Below are 25209 nucleotides of genomic sequence, written 5' to 3'. Positions count from 1 at the left end.
GCAGGGAAAGGCTATTTACTACAGAATGTTTGGCATAAAGGAAATTATATTAAAGGGCACAATAGTCCATCACAAGCAGTTTGAACACAACAAACAGTATTTTCCTAGTCTTCACCATCCTGCTCACTCCACAGCAGAATACCTTTTATCCAATTTGGTACAAATGGAGCCAAAATGAAGTTTCCTGGTTAAAACTGTGGTGGCTGGATTGCTAAGAGGCCGTGCCAAGAATATTTGTCATTCTATATCCAGTCAATATTTATGGACACCTTCTCGGCTTACACAGGCGAAGGGCTTCCCTTAAAGAGGCTGCTTAAAAAAGAGAGTTACACAACCCAGTGTAATTACCATGCCACAGGGTTGTAAATTCTCTCCTGATTTTCAGAATAGACCTGTAAGGGTGTGGCACACACACTCCCAAAGTTAGAGAAATATTGACACTCTCCAGTCCAATGTTTTATGCTGCATCCTCATGGATGGTGTGATCAGTATCAGAGCATATAAGGTTTCACAGGGACAACAGCGAAGTTCCATGTGCATTGTCCTTAGTATTTTTCCTTGACCTGGTTATGGACGCTGTCAGTGCAAGGAGAGTTACATTTTTAAGATGATTTAAATGCAGCTGAGGATTTGGGGGGGAAGGAACCGCCAGCAGGAGAGTTGAAGTGAGGTAGGATCCATCCACCTCAGGCCCAGAGGAGAATGTAGCCCGCATATATTTTTAGCGGAGGACAGTCCTTCTTCTCAAGTGCTGAGCCAGCAGCACCTAGGAACCTCCCACCAACCCACACCCATCTCTCTCTCTCTCTCTCTCTCTCTCTCTCTCTCTCTCTCTCTCTCTCTCTCTCTCTCTCTCTCTCTCTCTCTCTCTCTCTCTCTCTCTGTCTCTCTCTCTCTCTCTCTCTCACTCTCTCATTTATCTCTAACAGTCTTTGCTAGTCCTCCTCACTCGCCCCCTTGTTGCCCTGACACCCCTGAATTGGAATGAGTGAATCTGAAGCAAAGCGGCAGGATTACCTTTCTCCTAAGTTGAAGGGACTGGAACACGCACACATGTGTAGATGCACACGCTTTGACACACATGTTGGTAGGCTGGATGCTCATGCTTCCTCCAGCAGCAGCGCAGTGTGGGAGCAGAGGGGATGGCTCGGGCCCACATGCAGGGATTGGGCCTCAGCCAAAATGTATCCTCCTTACCCACTGCACTGCCCCGCCCTCTCTCTCTCTCTCTCTCTCTCTCTCTCCCCACTCCCCATCATTCCTGTGGTGAACCACATGGGAAGCTGCAGGCTGCGATCTATTGACAGTTGAAAGCTGGCTGAGTGAGCGGAAGAGCAGATTACCCTTAGGAAGATTTGGATACCAGGCACATTGTAATGCTTGATCGCTGGCTATTGTGAAAGTTTCACTCCATGGAGTCAGTATCAGAAATACTGACTGGAATTTAGATCCGAAAGCCTCGCTCTCCTCATGCTAGACACGGGTTTATGTCAGTTGCATCTCCTTCTATTTGCGCAAGCTTCCCGGTTTAGCCGCTGTGGCGTGTTCTGAGGTAAACTTGCATTGACCCCCCTTCTCAGCTATCAGCGCTGCCAAGCATCGCTCGCTGCCTCACTGCTCTGGGCCTGCACCAACAAGACATGAATGTCAAATAGCCTCCCAAGTTATCTTTCTTTCACTCACTTTGATCCACAGTACTGCTCAGTTTTCTTTTCTGTCTGTGTATTGCCAGTCTGTTTTTCTCTCTCTCTCACTGAAGTGTTTCATTGTCAATTTAGTGGCATCATCTGAAGTGAAGTGATTCCCCAGAGCCTTGTCAGCACGGCAGCTAAAGCCGCAGCGTTTGAAGTGTCACTCAGGGAGTGGGAGTGGGCGAAGTGCTCCTTCGCTAACTCCCAGACACTCAGCTGGGTGTAAATTGTGTTTAGCTGATTGTTTATACACCGAAAGAAAGACAACAGACAGCTGTTTCATTTAACTGCATCACACATGGACTTTTGTCAGTTCTTCTGCATGCTCTGTTAGAGACTGTGACAGGAACATCATCTTTATGTCTGAGTGGTAGTTCGCCACTCTTTATTAGGGACAGAATGTTATGGAGATGATAATTTGATAGCATAATAACCTGGAGAAAGAAGAGTTATTTTCTCTCTCCCTACTGGCAGGACAACTTGCCAGTCGCTCTTATTTTCAGCAATATGACTCCTAACTCCTGCTGAATTATGATGCAGCGATGAATCAATAACTCTAAAGCGGTTATAGGGCAATAATTAGTGATGTTAAATATTTGAATTAAACTCCGATGGATTCTGGCTCGTAATAGCAATTGAATTTAGCAAAATGCATAACCCATTATCAGAATTCACAAATATGCATTGTAGGCTAGATCAGAACCACGCAGAATTGCTTATCTGACTTTTGTTAGTTTGAGATGAAAATAGGAGAAAATCTTCTTGATGAAGCTAAATTGTTATTTTTCTTCTCATCCGCAGTTGACAGACTTTGAGTGCAAAGTTAGTCGACATTTGAAGTTCCTGTTATCAAAAACCCCCGGCAGATCATTCACTCAACTTCCTCTTCAAGTGGACACAGCGACTTGGCAATGCTTTGTCTGTCACCAGAGAAACTAGAGTGGCAGTGTCAGCTTAATGTCTGCAGCTTAATGAAACAAGAGGTGTGCCGACAATACGTAATTAATTTCACGTGTGGAACACATGCGCATAAATCGCACATTGAATTAGAGTCTCAGAGCTGGAGAGAATCCCTTTTATCTCCTCCAGGGTTTGTCCATCTGTCTAAATTTAAAATGAGAATGCTGCTAGGCTTTGAAACATATGGTGTACACACACACACAAACACACACACACACACAAACACACACACAAACACACATACACGCTCCAGCTAGCAGACTGCTGGTGTGGACAGTTAGCTCTGAAGGGGAAGCTGACTAAGCAGCGGCGGCTCTACACTCAGCCAACCATCATGTCATCTCTCTGTGGGTCCAACACCACGTAGCAACAGCCTGCTGTAAAACAACCGCTTTCTTCCTTTCTGTGCTTCCTTTGTGGCTGGATGACAATGTAGATATACCAACAGCTAGGTTTGTAGCACCTGGGTCTATACAGAACAGCTCCCAGTCAACCAAATATCCTCCCAAGCCAACAGTAATACTGAGGAGTGTCAGGACTCAGGCCATGGTAAGGGTGTGTAATAGATTTGGCTGTGGTCTAACACATGAGCTACTGTATGTGCCAGTGTTGTTCCTCTGTCCTGCTGTTCCTCAGCTGAGCTCAATGAGCCCTTTTTATTGGGAAGCTTCTCTACCAGCTGGAGACAAGTTTCATGACGGGAAATGTTCTCCTTGACCTTTATTCCAGTGGCGGACAGGAGGATTGTCTGTTGCAAACCAAGTGACTCCCATGCAGTCTGAAGTTTGCAGGCCGCAGTCGCTGTGGGAGTCATGAGATTCTGACTGGTGGACATGCCTCATCGTGTCTTATTCATGTTGGCTTCATGACTGAGCAGAAGTAACTGGTTTGCCCAGCTGTGTTATTGAATGCTGCAGTTCCTTCCTGTTGTTTGAGCTGATTTCCACTGGGGTCAAAGTTGGTCTGTTGTTTCTAGGCAACCAGAGCAGTTATTGTACAGGTAACTGATGCAGTGAGTTGTCTAATGAAGAGAAGAGGAAGTGAAATTAGGAGAAAGTGAGGTGTAGTTATAAGACACCTTGTTTCAATTCATATCAAGATTCAACATTCAAGATGTCCTTTTATTGTCATTGTACAAGTACAGCAATGTTGCGTTTTCATATCCAATGCCTCATCCACCCTCAGCATATTTGGGTGCATATATATAAATATATATATGCCTAAAGCTGTCTTCTTCCCCTATCCTGCTGTGTGCTGATGAGTTCCCTGCTGAATTCACCAGACTGCAGAGATTCTCCTCCCTGCAGTCAGTTTGACAGTGACTGACAGCTCAGCTGATACGATGCCGCTGATCTTCTGACGCATGCTCTAACAGGAAAGCAGCTGGTAGAATAGTTTTGCTCAGTAGATAAAGATGCCACAGTGATTCCAAGGTTTGATTGTGGTTCCGAGCAAGAATCATCCACGTCCATGTTATTTTGTTAAAAGTGAAGATGAAAAATTGTGTTTTTTTGCTCACATTGATATAAATGCATATTTTTTTATGTGAAATTTAGCCCTTTCGATGTCAGATGGTCATTTACACGTACCTGCATATTCCTTTAGCCTATCCTTTCACTTCTTCCTAAATGGCATTGTTCACAGGGGCTGGATGGTTGATTTGTCTGTGGGTTCAGATAATGCGTCATTGTTTCATTAGGAGGTGGGATTGTGCGGAAAAGGTTTTCTGCGGCTTGGCATAGGTTGAAATAGCCACTAACAGACTGCTGGTACTGGTACTGGCCTATTTGGGATATAAAGCAGGGAGGCCAACACAATGAAGGCCTTTGATGAGGCAGGAGGGAGGGAACAGGAGTGAGCGTGCACGTGAGAGAGAGTGAGCATGAGTGTGTGTGTGTGTGTGTGTGTTTTTCTAAATTACAGAGTGCTTGTGCTTCAGTTGGATTTACAATCAGTGTCTGGCTTGTTAAAGAGGATCATTCAGAAAGCCCAATCTAGACCCCACTTGGCTTAATGACAGCATCAATGATGCCGGGTCAGAATTACCCCTCTACAGGTTTATAAGAGTAGTGTAGATCACACACACACACACACACACATGTGCATACAGTGTTTCTGGCGCTGCAACAGTGCTGATTGTTTTCCAGTGGAATGATTTGGCCTGCGTTCCAGACCCTCCTAACCTCCCTCCTCCTCCCTCTATCGCTCCTCCCTCCCTCGTTGTCCTGCCAGAGGGGGACAAAGAGCAGCTTGTCCCCGGTCCTGTGACCCACACCGACCCAGAGAGAGACAGAACCAGCCAGAACCGATGGCTCAGGGGTGGAGACGCAGGTCCACACTCACCAGATCACTAATAACTCCAGTTTTAATCACTTTCGGAAATAAATATTTCTACATATTGAATTACTCTGTATGTAATAATGATTTGCTCCCCCCCCCCCCCCCCCCCCGGGCTACAGAGTATACAATAGACCACAGAAGGTATCGTCTGTCTGCTGTAAGTTAAGGTGTGAAATGCTACAAAACCCTCAAAATGAGCCTCTCGCCACACCTATCCTATCTTTAACAAATGGCATGCACTCGGTGCTGTTGAAACATTTCAAAAGTGCTTTTCACACTGTTGCATGCACAGAGGCCCAAAATAACCACATGAGCACCATGTAAACCACAGGAAGGCCCTTGGGCCCACAAACTACCTCTGTGTTTCTCTGTAAGTCTTTCAACAGGCAGAGATGTGGGGTAGAAGGGAGGGGAGGGATGGAGGTGTTCGACAGCAGGAGGAGAGTCTATGTTTTATCTTATTCAACTGGTGCCTTTCAGTTACTAATATTCTTGTTTTACTGTTTTTTTCATTCTTTGAGCCCTGTATAGAGGTTGTTACACTATTGTTAAGCTTAATAATCCATTCCATTATTTAATTCATGTACAATTTTTTTAAATGAAATGATTATATACATCTGATCATGATCATATACATACATGATAGTATGACTAGAGCAACCCAACCAGTAAGATCTGTACTTCAAAGTGACCATAGATATGATTTGTAGCGACTCTGTTCTCTTCTTGAGGGGTATGCCCTAACAATTTAAAAGCTATATTTAGCATATTGCCAGTTATGCCTAACATTATGAATCTCTTTATTACTCTGTAACCGCTGTAAATCTGGGAGGGCAGAAGGAAAGAGATAAGAGTACAAATGAAGAAGTGACGTAACAACTTCATTTGGCTATTTCTTCATGTTATCTGCAGGGAAGGATATGAATGCTGATTGGTTAATAATATTCAGCCTCCATGTCCTGCACCTCATCCTCTGTCAGAACCACCTCCATTGGCTCAACGTTGTGACGCAATTGGTTGGACTGTGTTGGATCCAGCTCTGTTGACTGACAGCCTTTATCCTTTGTTTGTGGGTCCACAAACATCCATTGGCTCACATGTGTGGTTAGAAAACAGTAAGAAGTGTTTGCAAGACCAGACAAGTATGGTTTTAAGGTCCTTGCCACATAGCAAAACACTTGATCAGCTGGTCCTGAGAGAAGCTGGACTGTGCCATAGGGATGGGCTTTTAAAGAGGCTGTTATTGAGTGGCCCCAATAAGAAGCTAGGGCTTCCCTGACTGGTCCACTGGTTGAAAGAGCAACTGTGACTCTGAGAGGAGACAAGCTTTTCTCCCTGATTGGCTCGCAGCCACAGAGCAAAGGCATTTCATGACCCATTGGTTGACTAGTGCAGATGGAACAGAGCCTCTGAACCAACTCGTCTGTGTTCTAATTAAAAAAAAAATTCTGTAGACAGTTACTTGACAACAAAATTTTTCCATACACATTTTAGTGAGGTCAAGCATTTGTTCCAGGGAAAGGAGAATCATCGACTCGAGCCTGATATGGTGTTGCTGTCTGGTGGAACTGAAAAAGAGATGAGGTGTCAACCACAAGACTGTTTCTGCAGTCAACAGTCACTTGTGTGTTGTGGCCACTCCCGTATTAGGAGGCTTAACTACAATAAGTACTACATCAGTAGCTTGTTAAATTGTTCATTTTTAAAGGTTTTAAAAGTTTGGGTTAAATGCAGTTGTTTGTTATGTAAATGATTATTCTGAAAAAGCATTGTAATAAATCTATGGTTCATGCAGTCAAACTTGACATGGATGGGTGTTGTTTTGCTGTGACTAGCTAGCCTTAAGAAGTTTGTGTAGTTGCATCTGTCATGAGTTTGATCATTTTACTTTGTCCAGCTTACTCTACATGCACATGTGCATTGGCTTGCACTATAAATAAATGGACAGTTTAAGATGCAGGAGTGTACATTATTACAATACATTTCTATCATTTTCATAATGTCATGTTGAGGCATCATGTGAAGTCGTACACTGACTGACATGACCATATTCTCAATACCAGAGGCATTGTTTCTCAACAGAAATCTCCTGCTCTAATTAGCAGGTCTTTCAACCAGTTTTCATCCCCTATAGTCCAGTAATTCTGCAGTTGTTCTGTCCTGATTAGCAGACTATGTGGGTCTGAGCTTGGCTGGACTTTTTGGTCCGATGTGTCTATAGTGCAGCAATCCACTAACACTGGAGTAGAGTATAGGCCACAGTATAGGCTGTAGCATTCTGAATAGCTCAGTTGCTTAGCTTGGCTGTAGTTTCCATTTAATAGCATTAGTAGTAGCACTTTATTGATCTAAAGGGAATTCTAAGCAGGGCTTTTTTATATAAGATAGAAGAGTAGGTATAGCAAATGTAGTGCAGTACACAATATAGGCTGGGTGGGTGGTCTGTAATATCCTACTGTCACTTTGACCAGCACGGCCATCCATCATCTACTGTATGTCTCTGCTCCCACAGGTCAGGGTCAGAAAGGTATTAATAGTGGGCCTAGATGCCTCAGTCTGTCTCTGCCATGCTGCAGCCTACTTTTAGCTGAGAGGCACCTGTGTGCAGTGTGTGTTGTTCTAGTGTCGATGCACCTGTGTGTGTGTGTGTGTGTGTGTGTGTGTGTGTGTGTGTGTGTGTGTGTGTGTGTTTGTGTGTGTGTGTGTGTGTGTGTGTGTTTCTACTGCCAGTGATTTAATCTCGTGTTTGTGTCATTTATGAAACAGCTGGACCCACTGAAGCACTCAAAATGAACACAGGCACAGGCCCTCTGCTGTCTAACATGAGCCCGGAGGGGAGTGTGTGTGTGTGTGTGTGTGTGTGTGTGTGTGTGTGTGTGTGTGTGTGTGTGTGTGTGTGTGTGTGTGTGTGTGTGTGTGTGTGTGTGTCCATCTTGTCCTGATTTTTTATTTTCCTCCGGCGCAAGCAGAGAAAGGGCCTCATCATCGTTGTGATGGTGTGTCAGCTTGTGTCAGGTTGGAAGGCCACCTCTCTCACGACAGAACATGAAAAGCTGTCACTTCAGGTCGACACACACTCATGTTCCACACTGATAAACGAAGGCCCTGTTCTACCAGGAGAGGCTGTTTTTATATTGCATTTATATTACAGTTTTACATGCATTACATTTAGCCACTCCCTGTTACTCAGAACAGAATGTGTCTTTGTCTGATAAATAGATTTTTTTGTGTTTTCTTTCATCTGTCCTATCTTGCCTTCAGTTCCCCGTCTTCTTCTGTATCACACCATCTCCTTCAGTTGGTGTACAGCTCTCTTTTTTTTTCTCTCTCCCTCCTCTCTTCTTACTCTCATATATGGAAGAAGTGTTTCAAGCTGTGGCATGTGTGGAATTCCTATCAGCCGCTGCACCTTGCTGCCCATCAGATATAGAGGGAAGAAGGAAAGGAGAAATGAGAGGAAAGAGGGGAAGGAGAGATAGAAGGGGGGGAGGGGGGAGGGGGGGGGTGCAGAGAACAAGGAACAAGTTGATTCTATCTGCGCATCAACTTTACCCTTTTAATCTTGCAGGTTTGCAGTTGACATTCATCCGCTCCTGTTGGTGTCGGCGATATGCTCATATCACTGTAAACGCTTTGGCATTTACGAAGCTTGCAGATAATGCCCCTTCTGCACATGAGCCCCGGACAAGAAAGGGAAGCTAAACGCTCGCTCTCGCTCTCACACACAACTCAACGTCACCCCCTGCAGGTGGCAGAAGGTTCTGTTTTGTTGCGGAACGCCTAGTGTTACTTCTGATAGGGCTTATCTACTGAAATGAACCACCTCCAGCGGGCCTAAGTGATCCTCGATGTCTCTGTTGAGTGGTAGACAGCATTTATTGGCTTTATGCAGCGGTCAGCAGTGACAGGGATTCAAGCGGTGTGTAGTGCAGGCAGGATGTCCTGTCAGAGATAATGGAGGCTTTGCTCTGTTGAAGTCCAGGGCTGTTATTGATCAAACCTCACAGAGTAGGAGTAGTAGTAGCTTGGTCCAATTAGGTCCCATTCATCATTGTTGTTGATTTTGATTCTAAAAGGCTGTAATGTAGGTGCAGATCCAACATTTACTTTGGTTGTAAGTCCTTCAGTTAACACGCTTTGCTTTCCCTATCCTCATTTCCCCTCATGTCCCCCTCTCTCTTTATTTTTAATTTTCCCCACTCATTTATCATCCTTCCTTTTGCCCCCCCCCCCCAATCTTTCAAGTCCCCTTTTACACCCCCTCCATCTCTCTCTCTCTCTCTCTCTCTCTCTCTCTCTCTCTCTCTCTCTCTCCTGTAATGAGCCCCATGTGGAGCAGCGCTGGTGTAATTAAAATGCGCACCATTCATCTGGGAGGAAGGGAGTCTCCTTAATCTGCGTCAACCCACATTTCAGCCTCTGAGGACGGGCCTGTGCCACGCGAACACATTCCCTTCTCACTCTCCGTCTCTCTCGACACTTTCGCTGCCATTCCTCATTGTTTCCTCCCAGGTGTCCCCTGCTGTCGCGCGTTTAGTGTTGCGTTAAACTGTCGACACGGAAGCTAATGTGTTAGATTTAAATTTATTTGAGGTGGTGAGGGAGTGGGTCTGTCAGCCACTCACAGGGACTCAAGTGTCTCTGCGCTTTACAGAGCTCTTCTCCCTTCATCCAAAAATTTATTAATCTTAGGCTGAAAACTCTCTTTCATGGGATATCATGCACTGAAATATGCTATGTTCTAACTGATCAAATTTATCCCCAAAGGTTTCTGCCACTCTATACAGTGAATAAGGATGATTAATTCAGACTGCTCATTTTTCCTTTATGTGATGTATTTCCTGTTGAAACAGGACATAATGCGGGGAGGGATCATTCAAAGTGTAAACCAATGGGATATCAGTTAGGGAGAGAAAGGCTTTTTTTTTTTTTAATGAGAGGGATGGAGGGGCGGGATTGCTCAAAAATCTGTCTTGGTTGGACCATTTAAGATTTTCCCTTTTCCAGGGAGTAAAAGTAATGCGATTTTGATAGAAAAATACAATAAAATAACATTTTTGTCATTCTTTTGGCATAACATTTCAAATGGGTACATGATATGATAGTTAATAAGCTAAAGGTGTGAAGAAGTCATTTTTCATTTCAGTGTGACTTTAAGATTGACAAGATTTCCTCGTTTTACTGCAGTTCCATTTTCGGTCACTGGGGAACTAGGGAGTGTTCGCTCTAAGTGCTTCGGACAGGAGGCAGTGTGTCATGGCATGTTCCCTTGGCAGAGGAGGCCGACACACCTCTGTGTGTTTGCGTAGTGCGTGGATGGGCCGGAGCATGCCTAGCACACAGTGTTTGATGAATAAAGCCAACCCTAAAGCTACTGGCTCTTAGGTCTTCTGTTTTGCTTCTAATTAGGCTGCATCCTTTAAAGTACGACCATCTACTCACCACATTGTTGAGTGCAAGAGTTTGTGATCTCAACTCAGTTTCATCTTGATTCAGGGACAATAAAAGCAGCATCAAGTGATTCATATCTCTCACAAGCCAGCGAGTAACTAAATATGTCGCCATATTTTATATAGCCTAGAGGACTTACAGTGTTTGTTCAGTAACCATGGTTTGCAGCAGCAGAGTTGTTATGCCCTTAGTTGATGCTAGTTCAACTGTGAGAGCTAAGTTGATTAATGTCTCTCATGTAAACCATCTGGACTAGCATCTGTTGATTGTGCCTGCCACCAGCTGCAGTAATACTCCGTTCTGACAGCAGCAACAGATATGAACATGTAATGAGGCCTCCAGACACGCTCACTATTTATTTATGCAGTATACTCCAGAGACTTTTCAGATGAAATCTAAATCATGTTTTGGCCTATTCCTTCTAATGCAGTGTGCTCTTTAAGAGAATGTCTTGGCTCCCTCCAATCTGGCTTTTCTCCCCCTTCGAGAGGGACTAGAGAATATAGGGATGAAGTGAGGTGGCCTGTGTGGAGCTGCATTAATGCCTACTATCCTGTCTGGTGTGGTTGATCTAATGATTTGGGAAACATGTTATATACTGCAGTGTGGGAAACATTATAAAGAAGAATGTCCTAACCTCTTGGTTTTGAACACAGGAAAACCTCTTAGAAGTCACAATCTTGGTAGCTGATGTCTCTTTTTACTGGTACAATCTAAAAAAGAGTAAAGCTGAGAGACTGCAATGTTGAGTGCACCTGCCTGTGTAGAGGCTCGCTGTTGATTTGTAGCTTCTTTGAGTGGTAGGTTTTATTATAGACCATACTTGGTATGAAGAATGATGTTCAGGTTTTTTCAACTTCTTCCTCACTTTCATGGTTGTGTTTTTTTTTTTTTGCTACAAAGCGAGAGATCAAGACACACACATACACCCACAGTTATCTGGCTGCGGTAGTGTAAACAGTGGGCTGTGCTGTATCCATAATGAAGCTCTGTGGAATGTGCCGGGGCTGCTGGGTCCATGTGGAGAAAGGAGCCTCTGCCGTGAAACCCTGTCAACTGGCATGCTAACCATGCTAACGCTAAGTCGGTCCAAGTGGATCTGGTGTTGGTCTAGCTCTGCTGTGTCTCCTCTCTGTCTGGGGCCAGAGGCCAAAGCATTGCACTAGGCCCATGCTACTACTGCACTGATGCTACTACGGTATACATACCAGTCATTTTCAGCTAAATATGGATGAGTGTTATTGGGCTGCCGATGAGAAAGATCTTGTCCTGAATGGATGAATACGCAATACATTGTGAGGCAGATCATGTATCGTAGTTGTAATACTTGAAGATAAACTTGAAGATTAAAAAAAAACGTAGTTTGGACCTATTTGCTGAAATGTGTCTTATTGAAGATGGTAAATGTGAGACTGAGTCATGAGCCTTAGCAGGGATTGAGCTGACGGTGTGAAGGAGGGGCTGATTATACCTTTATATACTTTTGTCATACCACTCCCTTAGTGGGCATGACACTGTCGATAAGAGCTCTTGTCTGTTTGCTCTCTCCTTCACTTATTTCACAACCGCTTGTGTTGGCTGTTGTGCGGCACATAGCCTACCAAAGTTGGACAGCTCCATCCTCAGACTTGTTTTCAGCTGGTCATCATTTACGTGAGTAGTAACTCTTACTTGAACTTTCAGGCGGCAAGGCTGAGACTGTCGTAGCAGCAGGGGGGAGAGGGTGAACCTAGCCTGCTGCCATTAAAATGAACCCCTCCTTCCCCCTTTCTACCCCGACCCCCTCCTCTGCTCTCAATTGCTCCCCACTCTTCCCCCTCCTCCTGGTCTCTTGTTCCCTCCTGCTGATGGTAGAGTTAAGAAAGGCAGTTCCTGCCTGGCAGACAGTCTGTTTGGGTTGCCCTCTTCCTCCTCCGCTTCTTCTTCTTCTCCCTCTGCATTCTCTCCTCTCTCTTCCCTGGGTGTGTGTAACTGCTAGTCTTAATCTAAGGTATGTCTCCTCTCCATGTTGCTTCAGCTGTGGATTTGTTTCTCTGCCTCAGTGCTCTAGCTTACTATGGAGTTTTAGTGCAGCAGGTGCTGTTCGGTATACCTTAGTAATATTGGTTTTGTTACATGTGAAATGTATTCAAACCGCCTTGGATATAGAGTAATACAACCCTCACAGACAGGTTGAGTTTGTTTGGTTAATTTTCAGTATGCTTTTCATCTGAGGTTGTTTTTAGAACAACCTCAGAAACTAAGTGGTGTGTCTGCTGTGTCTCACTGGTGGTTTACACAAGTGTCTCTGAGAAGTTTACATTAGTTAACAGAGTTAATAGAGAACACATTATTAATATGTATAAATAGTTTGTTCATATGCAAGACATTTGTAGTTATAGCAAACTTGGTAGTGCATTTAGGGTTTATTTATTATCTCTTGTGAAATTCTGCAAGAGAAACCAAACACTGCTGTGGTGAGTGAGCATGCTAAAATAAGCCCAAGTGTTCAGTAATACAGTCTGTCTGCTTCATTAAATCCCCTATAATGTTATGTATCCTCCTGTTATGTCCTGGTTAAGACTGCTGAATTAGTAGTTGTTTTCTTGGCTGTTTGTTCCTCTCAGAATTGTAAATAACCACTTCATGCAGAGATGGAAACTGTGTGTGTAGATGATGATGATGACATGATGGTGTATACCTGATTGCATACTTGACCGCCACTCTTGGCTGTGAGAGGTGTCAAGACTCCAGGCAGACTGGGGTCAATGAGTAATCAGAGGAGAGGCTGTGACAGTCTACATGATTCAGGTTTTACAGCTCTGCTCCTCCTCCCATGATGTCAGTGCTGCGTGGTTTTTGACCCACTGAGAAAGAAGCTGTAATTATTCGGTCTTGTGTATATGAAAACACACTGGTGATGATGATAGAAGTGAAGTTTCAGATTTCTAGTCCATTGCAGCACTAATATTAATAGCAGTGATGCCTAAGGTTACCTTCTAAATGGATGAAGTATCTGTGAGTGTAACAAGGATCAAACCTGTGATGATAGGATCTGTGTTTTGTTTTTCTGTAGATGCTTTGTTGGCGGACCTTGAGTCCACAACATCCCACATTTCCAAGCGGCCACTGTTCCTGTCCGATGAGACGCCCTACTCTTTCCCTGTTAGTCAGACCCAGCAGGACATCTGCTCTCCACCCCAAGCCCCGCCCACTCCCTCTGAGCAAGCCCTGAACGGCCTAGAGGAAACACAGGTAAATGCACACATACATGCGTCTATATATACACAGGGCGAAATATTACAAGTTGAACATAAATTCCTCACTCTTTTAAAATGCTTTCACTTGCTTATGAATAAAATGAAGCTCAGACATTTATGAATGGTCCTCTGAATACTCTGTGGTGAGTAAAACGTCCTCTCCTCAGTCCTTCAGCTCTGCTCAGAGAAGTCCCTGGTCTAGAGATAGCAGCAGTCCAACCCAACCCCTTGGTGAAGAGGACCACGTATACAGGTAGGACTTGGAAACATGTCAGTTCGATGGACAGTATATCAGTAGTATCTTGCAATAACTTTGTAACCTCCAAAAGGTAGATGGTAAACAGTGGTTACAAACTGGTAACTGGTTTTGAATTACTCCACTCTACAGTTTCCCCAACAAGCAGAAGAGCAGTGAGGCATCAGCCGCTGCCATGAGCTCATCCTTGGGCAGCAACCTGTCTGAGCTGGACCGCCTGCTGTTGGAGCTCAACGCTGTCCAGCAAAGCACCCCCACCTTCCCCACAGAAGGTATACACAGAGATTATTTTACAATTTGCAAAATGCTTTCTGATATGTAGGTGATTGAACCAAGATCGCACCCTTTTTTGCATATTTTCTACTTCTGTGGTATCACACAGGGCTGCTCCCTCTCCCCGTTGCATTTTGTTGTCTTGCTGTTTGAATGATGATAAACCATGTAGAGCAATGCAGGAAACCCAGTTTGTGGTCTTTTCTGTCACAGAAGAGGCAACTCCCCCGCTGCCTGCCAGCAGCATCAACCACTATGTCCAGGAGAATGGAGTCTCTACTCCAGGCAAGGCCCCTCCACCTGTAATGGAGAAGCCCAAGCGCAATGCAGCAGCTCGAGGAATAGAGGATGTACGACCCAGCGTAGAAAGCCTTCTAGATGAACTGGAAAGTTCGGTGCCCTCACCCATGTAAGAGGCAAATTGTTACTGCAACATAGAAATTAAGCTTATATACTTGGATGCTATGTTATGCACAAATATGTTGTGTCATATGCTAATATTAAACATTGTTTTGTTGTAGGTGGTTTCAGATTCTCAGTATTTTGTGTGAATAGCCAAACATTTGAGATGGTTGTATTCTTGTCTTCTTTAGCCCCACACCTTTAGTGGTGTCAGATGACCTAACAGACGGACAAGAGGAAACGCCAGCGCAGCAACAAGCCAGAATGTCTGCCTCCTCTGCCACACGAGAGCTGGATGAGCTAATGGCCTCCCTGTCTGACTTCAAAGTCCAAAGCAATGTGAGTATGGTTCACAAGTGGGTAGAATTGATGGAGAGATGGAAAAAAGAGGAAGGCTCATTTGCAAACGTGATGGTGGAATGTCAATTTGTATGGTATATTGTTGCATATAAGTTATTCTCATTCTTTGAATAAGAGTGGCTCAAACTATAATTAATATTCAACTGCCTTCTCATATTTGCTGTTTAACAGTGTTGTACGGAGTACTGGTACTGCCAATGTACCACAGGACCTGATTTAGCAGGGTTAGAGTTTTCCAGAACAGATACTCTGTAAACGTAAACGTGTGTTTATTTACACATAGATTAAATTTGTGTCACACTTTATCAAAAAATCATGTACCACATGACCATGAGATGAAGATTATCATATTTTGCTCTGTTCGTCTGATTGTCATTTTGCAAGAGCAGGGGAAGTTGTGCATCAGTAAAATGTGTCCTAGGAGAAACGCTTTCTGTAGTTTCTGTTCCTCGTCTTCAAAAGAATTAGGTCATTAGTTTAAAAAAATCTAAAACAAAGTTTACTTCTAAAATTAATTGTATGTTGAAAATTTTTTCTTATTTTATGTGAAATTACTATGTTTTTTTGAATTGCGTAGAAACAAACTTACTTTTGAGATACTGAGTGACCTCTGCTTGTTAGAGCAATATTCCACTTAGTTTCAACATGGGCGTTATTTGGCACTTGACTGCCATGAAAACCATAATATAAACTACTCACCAAGATTGGATGTAGGTGGGATGAGTTTGTAGCATTCGGATTTTTACTTCCCATTCATTTGAATGAGGCCACGACATTTAACACGTTGGTGAACCAATTCAACAACATATCCTGCTTTTTTAAAGCAGTCCTGGGTCCTTCATCATTTTGCATTTCTATTCTTGGTTTACACTAAAATTCGTTTTTAAAAATAAGTATTTAAGTAGATCCAGTCTCCCAAACAGGAACTTTCTCTCCTAAATGATATCCCTCCGCTATGTTCTCTCCTATTAATAAAAATGCTATTGGGCGAAATTATGTTCTAAAACGTTGGACCAAATGTCAATTGAAAATCACAGTAGCGAGATATGTTGTTGACTATGTTCACGAATGTGTTAAATGTAAGTGTTCAGGTTATTTTCATGGCCTCATTCAAATGAATGTGAAGTAAAAATCCGAACACTACAAACTCGTCCCAGCTGCATCCGATCTTGGTGATTAGTTTATATTATGGTTTTCATGATGACGGTCAAGTGCCAAATAAACCCCATGTTAAAACTAAGTGGAATATTGCTTTAAGCTACATGTATGTGAGGCAACTTCATTTTTCACTCCCTTCATTCTCAATGTGTTTTTCCTGGTTTCTTTCTCTTTTCTCTACCATTGTGTATGTCTTGTCTTTGTACGTGCTTTGCGGCCATTATAGTCTGGCTCTCAGTTGTCTGTGAATCTGGAAGCAGCAGACCCTTCATTGGTAGCTGGTTCACCAACTGTCCTAGCAGTGACAATCTCACCTACAAACCCTCATATTGGTCCAGCTGATACTCCTCTACCCTCCAGTGACACTACACCCTCATGTACCCCTCTCCCACTAGAACTCCATATAGATGAAGATGCTTGTTCTGGTCTTAGCTCAACCCCAACCTCTTCAGCTGGTGCCACTGTAATGATTACATCATCCAAGAGCCTTCAGTACTCCCAGATCCAACAGAAAGACAGTGATGGCAGAGTCACTACTGAGACCTCTCATGTGGAGAGCCTCAGTGTCTCCAGTACCCTAAAGCCTCCCAGTCAAACTAGAGCCAAGAGCCCTACACATGTGGCGGTCACTAAAACTCCTGCTATTAAAGGCTCAAGTCCATTTGCAAAGAACTTAAGTCCAGTTACTGTTGGCAAAAGCCCTAGCCCAGGGCCTGTTGCCAGGAACCCCAGTCCAGTGGTTGTCTCCAAGAGCCCTAGTCCTGTTACTTTTTTCAAAAGTCCCAGTCCTGTTCTTATAGCTAAAAGTCCTAGTCCAGTTGACAATAAGTCCAGTCCAGTTCCACCTCACAAAAGTACAAGCCCAATAACAGTCCCTAAAAGTTACAGTCCAGTTCCAAAGAATGCTAGTCCAGTGATAGTTCCTACCAGTACAGAAATGGTGCCAAGGAGTGCCAGTCCAGTGACAGTTCCAAGGCTTTCTAGTCCGGTTCCAAAAAGTACAAGTCCTGTGACAATCCCTAATATCTCTAGTCCACTAACTGTCCCGAAGAGTGCTAGTCCAGAAACAGTCCCAAAGAGTGCTAGCCCATTAACACTTCCAAGGCTTTCGAGTCCAGTAACTGTTCCAAAGGGTGAAAGTGCACTTCCTAAGAGTCCCCATTCAGCAACTGTCATCAAAAGAACTTACACAGTTCCAGGTACCAGCAGTCCCAGAGCCTCACCAGTCTCACTCCTCACTGTACCACCAAATAGCCTGTCTTCACTTCCTACAGAAAAACAGAGAGATGAGGTTCTGGGTTTAACCTGGCCATGCCGGGAGCCTTTATTGGATGATGCCTTAGACAAACTCTTAGCCTTCAGTGTCACCCAACCAGACGGAGCAGGAGAGCAGGCCGGGGAGAACCAGCCACCTGCTTCCTTCTCCATTGAGAGAGGGTATGTCATTCCTGGAGATGAAGATGGACCTTGGGAGGAGGAGGAAGGGATTTATCCTGATCTCAGCCGAGAGGGAACACTGACCCCCATGACTGAGTCCAGCTGGATGGATGACTGTCTGACCCCCTCCACCTGCCCTGGGACCCCAGATGTCGTGCTGGACTTGCCCACACAACAGCCCTCTGCCGTGGAACGACTATCTGCCTCTGGCCAAGTAGGAGGCTCATCTTGGCTCTCCCAAAATAAGCTGCTGGCACAGGGCTGGGGAACCTTCAAGGCCCCATCTGGTCTTTCTATTATTAGGCCATGGGGCCTAAGCCCCACTGTAATGCATCATCTGCTGGTGACACCAATGGTGTCCTAAACACTAATAGGTGTAACAGAGATGCAGAGAAGTTGATTATCACTGATACTAATGGTGGAATGGCTTTGTCAGACGATGGCTCACTCAAAATTGAGCTCTGTCATGTCAGTAGTTGAAACAAGCTTATTTTGGGAGAACCGCTCCTACAGATACTCCAGGAGCTGTGCAAAAGTACAAGTATACAAAGCATCTTGATGAAGATAAATTCCTCAGTCTATGCTTGAGGTGTGGTGCATGTAGTGTCTTCTCCCTTTTGCGTAGCGATTACGCATTTGGCTTGAGGCAGAATCTGCCAGACGTTTGACTATTTATGGCTGATGTTGAAAACTTTGCTGAAAGGATGTCTATGCACGCCTCTACTTGCATCAGTTGACATCGCTATGTTAGTCACAGGGCCTGGCTTGCCATGTTTACGCAACTCAAGGATGATGCAAACACTGTTTCAAAAATGACAAGATGACATCACTTCACCACAGGGAGGATGCTTTCCTCAATGATTTGAGCTAGCGCACATATGCACTAAAAATGTGCACATATAATTCACAAGCAACCCTGAGATTGGATTAGAGCATGCTTGTATTAAATGTTGAGTGTTGTTTTACCAAACAAGTATCATAACTGTGCTTCTTTGATCAAATATATCAGTTTCTGCAGCCTTGATGTGGTCTGGCATGAGCAGATATTGGCAAGATATTTTTGACAGAGCTGCGTCATCTTGATTTCAGCTATCCAGCATGCCTTGCCACAGATACCTGACTCATTTGAAGTAGACTTGATTGTAGAGAATGGATTTGAATGGATTGGAAGGCCATGCTTAGCTTCTGCAACCAGACTTTCTCGAGTAAAGGAAGGCTGTACAAAAACTCCAGCGCATTTTGACAAAGGCATGTTCTGGAGCCAGTGCTTGAGGGCTTTAGCCAGCTGATTGAGAGATCCTGTGCTGAGCCGGTCATGCTTGTGATCGTAACCAAACATATTAAATGGCACACCCACAGCACCCACACCTCCTTATCATCCACTCTCCAGCTCAAGTCAGTTATCCGCCGCACCAAAGAGACCTCGAATGTGCATCCAATGTACCGGGATGGACTATTGCGACGTAAAATGGGACCGGTCATTGTCAAAAAGAGCAACTCGCAAGACCGTCTCATTGAAGAGCTTCAGGGGAAACTGGGAATTGGGCGGGTGGAGCGCCGGCGTAAACAGCAGCCAGATGATTGGCTGACAGAGGGGGTCATCGTCATGTCCAACCCACAGCGAACACGGGAAGAAGGGGCCCCACCATCTGTGGATAAGGTAGAGATTACAGACGCATAGCAAGAGCCGTCAGTGGTATTCTGGGACCACATTAAACCCAGAGTTGGAAAATCATACCTGCTTTTGATGGTTTAGCTTATGTTTGTTTGGCCCATCTTTTAACTACATTTGGACTTGGGTCAAAGAATTCAGTGGCAGATGTTAAGTCCTAGTATAAGATGTTTTAATCACATTGTCATTAAAGTTAGTTTTATCACTGGCAGTCAGTTCAAAGAGTGGTGCCAATGGTGTTTCTCATTCCATATCCTTTGCTTCATTCTGACCTGTTTTTTTCTCTCTTCTATTCGCTCTCCTCTATCTGTTGTGTTTCTTCTTCTTTCCCCCAGATCATCATACCTCCTGAATCACCTGTCCCACAGAGAAAAGTCCTCCCCCCTCCGCAACCCCCACCAGCACCCAAAAAGCCACCCCCAATCAAGCAGACCCCTCCTCCTCTACCTCCTCCACCTCCCACCCCTCCTCCTCCTCGAGAACCCACCCCTCCTCCCCCCAAGGAGCCTACTCCTCCCCCTAGAGAACCCACACCTCCCCCTGTCCAGCCCCCTCCATCACCCAGCCCCCCTCCCAAGCCCGTCACACCACCTCCACCTCCCAAGGTCTTTGTGTCGGTGGGCTCTCAGACCGAGTATGACCCCATCTTCCCACCAATGCAGGCACGGATCACTTCTCTTCATCTCTCCCTCTCCTCTTCTCTGTCACTTCTCCTCATTGATCTCATACTATCCTGCTTTCTGTTTTATATCATCCACTTTCTTCCAGACTTTGACTCTATTGCTGTGTCTGTTTGGTTTGTAGTGCAACTTAGAATCAGTTGTGTAGCTTGAATGAGCGTGTTTGGTTGTTATTTTGTCCAAATCTTAGCCTGATATTCCACTCCATTATTCAGTCTGAGATTGTCTCCATGTTAGCCGTTTTCTGTGTGGGGGCGTGTTGATTTTCCCCGAACCAATCACTAGTGACTGACGTATCCGGCCGCTCTGAGTCATTTTCAGTGACACTGATGCTGGCCGTATTTACTAACTTTACCAAGAATGTTGGTCGTCTTTGCAAAGACAATATGTTGGTTAAGGAATGATTTCAACAAATATTATTCTGCCGAAATGCCAATGAAAAACCATTGCATGAACGGTTCAAACATTAGTCCCGCCCACAAAGGCCCTGATTGGCCCGATCGTTTTTCCAATCAAGAAATCACAGTTGAATAGAGCAATACCAGACTCTCTGAATCACTCAATCAAATCTGAAGAGTGGGCGGGACACGATTCAGGAGTCTGGAACCAGGCTATCCAAATCTAAGCAATCAAGCCTCTGTATTTGTGTGTCAGATGGAGTTTGTCTGGTGACTGGCTCTATTTTTGGCTCCTGCTCTCCAGTCATGCTACCTGGCAACATCTAGTCTCTTTTAGGCTTTGTCTGAAATCCAGTCGGTCCAGGTTACGAGGGGCCTGACATTCAAGCTAGAGACTGAGCCATTTTCCCTTTCCTGATCCCGACATCTGACGGCGCCAGGGGCTGTGTTTTCAGATCAGGACTGGAGTGAAGAGTTTAAGAGCTTGCAGGGGAGAAGGGGGTGGTACCTCCCGTGTTCCAGCCACACTAACTGTCCTGCCATGTGCAGGAATGGGAGGCTCGCAGCGCAACCGAAACCTAATCTGGCACATGACAGCACAGTTACCACTACAGTTATAGCATCTCCCACAGGACTTCCGTCAACAGGTCCCACTGGGTTAGGGACCAGCATGTCAGTGTAGAATGCCATGTACCATCACCTCCTGTAGAATATGACAGACTCCACAGTGTCTTTTTTTGAAGTACTTTAGGTGAACACTTGTGAAGTAGGAGATTGGTATGTTTAGAGTTTTATATGCATCCAGGTCAAAGGCCCAATTAGACACCAGGCTATTTTATTATGTCAAAGGTCAGGTGGGTCATGAGGGCTGTTATTCTGAGAGAGAGAGAGAGAGAGAGAGAGAGAGAGAGAGAGAGAGAGAGAGAGAGAGAGAGAGAGAGAGAGAGAGAGAGAGAGAGAGAGAGAGAGAGAGAGAGAGAGAGAGAGAGAGAGAGAGAGAGAGAGAGAGAGAGAGAGAGAGAGAGAGAGAGAGAGAGAGAGAGAGAGAGAGAGAGAGAGAGAGAGAGAGAGAGAGAGAGAAAATATGAATACGAATACATGGACCAGAGATGCTATTTTCTCCCTCAGTGGAATGTGACTGACTCATGAAGCTCCAATAACCACACCATTTGAGAAGAGTTGTGTTCGCTTACCTTAGATTAGCAAGACACTCTGAGACACACACAATACTGATAATAGAAAGCAATCATCAAAGACTTAAAAAGTTGAATAAGATTCAGATTTGATGAGAACATGCGTATTTTATCATGGTTGAGTCGAATGTGTGCTCTCGGGCTTAGTACTTTCTCTGTTTCTCTCAACAGTCTGAGTCTACCCCAAAGGGGAGACAGGGCATACCACCTTCTAGATTGACCACTGTCTTTAGAGACATATAATTGAGTCAATGTGCTGAAGTTTAATTTGCTTCTCTCTCATCAGCTCAGCCCAAACCATAAGTAGGAAATCCTGTATTTGGGTGCTCTTTCACACAGGAAGAAACCCCTCAGCACCAAAATGATATTTAGACTGTATTCACTGCTCTATAAATTATGCTTTTCTGTGGCTAAATGTTGTTTTTTTTTTTTTTTATTCTTTGGGAGAGTATGCTGATGTTCCTTGTCTATGTTGCTGTGTATGCGGGACTATGTGTTGCCAAGTGCATTTTAGTACACAAGTACATAAGCTGTATGTAGTGCAGGATATCTATAACTGCGCAACTTTATAAATGTGTCCTTTGGTATTTTGTCATGTACATCTGAATGGTATATGTATAACCGACCAGTTTTCCTCAACATGACCCTCCTCCACCCAGTCAGAACATCATTAAAGAAACCATTTTGGTTTTCCACCTCTGTCAGATCCAGTCCCAGGGGAAGAGTTCTCCCACTGGCCCTCCAAAACCAGCCAACAAGCTGGATAACATGCTGGGAAGCCTGCAGTCCGACCTCAACAGACTCGGAGTCCAGACCGTGGCTAAGGGCGTCTGTGGCGCCTGCAAGAAACCCATTGTTGGACAGGTGATGACAATACAGAGTCATACACATAGACATCAATACACATGCAAACAAGCATCCATAGGTACACACACCAGTAAATTCACACATGCATGCTCGTAGATGCGCACATATACACACAAAGTTTGAAGCACCTAAGGTTTTAGATGAACCATGTCGCTTGTTTATGAGAATGTTATAAGAATGTTGTGAAAAATGAATTCACTCCAGTTAGTTTTGCCCGAGTTTAATAAGATATGCAGTGTTGGCTTATGTTCTGCATATCTTTGGGCAAGGCTGATTGCTTGAGGTCAGTCCCACTCAACCATAAATAATTCAGCTATAATTTGATTGGCAGCCAATCAGTGGAAGCTTATAAATTTACATAGTTTGTATTCTTGCATTTGGCTAAGATGTAACTTTTTGAGGCTCCTTGTGTTGTAGTTCAACCAAAAATGAAAATTTGGTCATTATCTACTCACCATCATGTCTGTCGAAGCACTGGTGAAGTTTGTATATCCACATAACACACAGTGAGTTTGCCAGCACTGCTCTGTATCAGCCTTCTCCAAAACAACTAAAGTGGCCGGATCCTGGTTCTTTAGAGATCCAGAAAGGGCAAAAAATGACCATAAAATTATTCCAAACAGCTTGTGCAGCATAATCCAAGAGTATATTTCTGTCACAAGCACAAATCAAAGTTAACCAATATAAGCTTTTCTCTCTGTATACTGTGTATCACTTAAATTGTTATAATACCCATTACTACTATGTTTTTCTCTGCAAGCTACTTTCTGCTATTGTAACATTGAGTCATAAGTTCTTAATACCAAGGAAAATACAATCCTATCCTGTCATCAAATGGATGTGGAGTAGGATATGCCCTTTGCCTCTTACATGCAGAGCTGTGTCAGTTTTCTCTGCAGGACCAGGCCTTTCCCTTTGCTGCTCATTTAACCTACTGCCCTGTGTCTCCCTATACCAGGTGGTAACCGCCATGGGCAGAACGTGGCACCCTGAGCACTTTGTGTGCACCCACTGCCAGGAGGAGATAGGCTCCAGAAACTTCTTTGAGCGTGACGGACAGCCTTACTGTGAGAAAGACTACCACAGCCTGTTCTCCCCGCGATGCCACTACTGCAATGGACCAATTCTGGATGTTAGTAATGCACACATACAGTAAATGCACGCATACATACACATATGCTATGGAGGAATGGGATAATGTGGTTTATTTATTTATAAATTAATGGATTAAGGGCTTACTGGAGAAATCACCATGTGTTAGAGATTGCCTTTCACTGTAGACATTGACACTCAGGAGTAAGACAGACATGCATGCACACACACACACGTCAGACAGTCCTAGGTGCAATGGAAGTGAAGTGGCTTTTAGTTGTCTTGTCTATGCAGAGACTAATTCATATGTCAGTGTATGCCCTTTTCTTTCTCACTTGTCAGTGCACAGTCACATCCTCATAGTGACACACTCCATTGTGTTTCTCAGCCGTTGCTTACACACACACACACACACACACACACACACACACACACACACACACACACACACACACACACACGTGCCAAAGGGAATGGAAGAGAAGTAGACTGTGGACTTTAGCCTGGGGAAAGGCCAACATGACTCACTGCCAAGGCTTTCTAATTCATCCTCTCTGAGTGTGTCAGGCGCACACCCAGTTGATCTATCACTCCTTGCTTTCCTTCTCTCTCATACCTCAAATAAGTTTACTAAAGGTCTGATTCCAACTACCATCTGATACCTATTGCAATAGTAATAAACACACAGTTGAGTTTACCAAAACTACAGCTCAGATGTAGAGAGGTTTGTAGCAGCGCTTCACAGCGAGTTTTTCTAGGCCTCCTGCCGAAACTTTGCTATTGTGGGTGTTTGAAATCTTCTGTAACATGTACAATATGTGCGTCTCCAGTTGAAGCTGCTGAGAAATGCTATCAGGTCTGGAAAACATGAGCTAACAGTCATAGCATTCCAGCACCTCCCACGCTGCCTGTGCACATCGCCTCTTTAGAACTTGCCTGCCCTCTCCTGGCCTCTGCCTCACTTCTGCATTTAGATCATGCGTGCTGTCTTTCCATTAGAATAACATGAGGAACCAGTTATTTCTTTCCATTTCTATATTTTGTTTTTAGCGGTTATGGGTCGTAGCTTTTAGGCAATATTAAAATGTGCTCACAACTTTGAATGATTGATTGTTTGCTCCTTGCAATGTTTTGTCTCACAGAAAGTAGTGACTGCCTTGGACAGGACTTGGCATCCGGAGCACTTCTTCTGTGCCCAGTGTGGAGCCTTTTTTGGACCAGAAGGTACCAGACGCTTTTCCACTACCCGTACACATATTAATATCAGTGTATTGGTGATTTCGTAGATACGTAGATTGTATCCAAAAGGAATTCAGCTGAGATAAGGCCCCGTAACAAGCTAGCATCCTGAGCAGTGCATTTACAGCCATGAAACTGCCTCACACTACAGAAAAGGGAGACGCACCCACCAGAGAAGCTCATTTACTAGTCAGTGAAAGTTTATCCTATTGCACATCAGCTAGTGAGATGTAGAGTTGAAAGTCTCCCTATTATCAGAACAAGTATGCAGATACTGTGAGAGAGTCAATGTGTTGTCTTTGCTGCCCTCTAGGTTTCCATGAGAAGGATGGCAAGGCGTTCTGCAGAAAGGACTACTTTGACATGTTTGCCCCGAAATGTGGTGGCTGCGCCCGAGCCATCCTCGAGAACTACATCTCCGCTCTCAACTGTCTGTGGCACCCTGAATGCTTCGTCTGCAGGGTGAGTCACTCCATGCATCTGGGATGAATGTGTGTGTCT

The 25209-nt window shown here is 44.3% G+C and overlaps 1 protein-coding gene across 2 annotated transcripts in view; it reads left to right on the top strand.

Annotated features, from left to right (window-relative positions):
• Positions 1-25209, top strand: part of LOC139907913 (paxillin-like) — a 30167-nt gene that overhangs the window by 1781 nt on the left and 3177 nt on the right. The window contains exons 1-10 of one of the 2 annotated variants that reach the window (XM_078283489.1): positions 12023-12095; positions 13498-13676; positions 13849-13934; positions 14070-14209; positions 14424-14619; positions 14804-14951; positions 22216-22374; positions 23336-23509; positions 24612-24693; positions 25022-25170. In XM_078283489.1, coding sequence (XP_078139615.1) covers positions 14113-14209; positions 14424-14619; positions 14804-14951; positions 22216-22374; positions 23336-23509; positions 24612-24693; positions 25022-25170 — 1005 coding nt within the window. In that variant the 5' untranslated portion in view covers positions 12023-12095; positions 13498-13676; positions 13849-13934; positions 14070-14112. Of the gene's footprint in view, positions 1-12022; positions 12096-13497; positions 13677-13848; positions 13935-14069; positions 14210-14423; positions 14620-14803; positions 14952-22215; positions 22375-23335; positions 23510-24611; positions 24694-25021; positions 25171-25209 lie in introns of those variants that run through there. The other variant, XM_071894427.2, reaches the window with a different exon arrangement.

The sequence above is a fragment of the Centroberyx gerrardi genome, chromosome 5 (assembly GCF_048128805.1).
Source record: "Centroberyx gerrardi isolate f3 chromosome 5, fCenGer3.hap1.cur.20231027, whole genome shotgun sequence".
In the NCBI taxonomy this organism is placed as follows: Eukaryota; Metazoa; Chordata; class Actinopteri; order Beryciformes; family Berycidae; genus Centroberyx; species Centroberyx gerrardi.
This window is presented reverse-complemented; position numbering and strand designations above follow the sequence as displayed.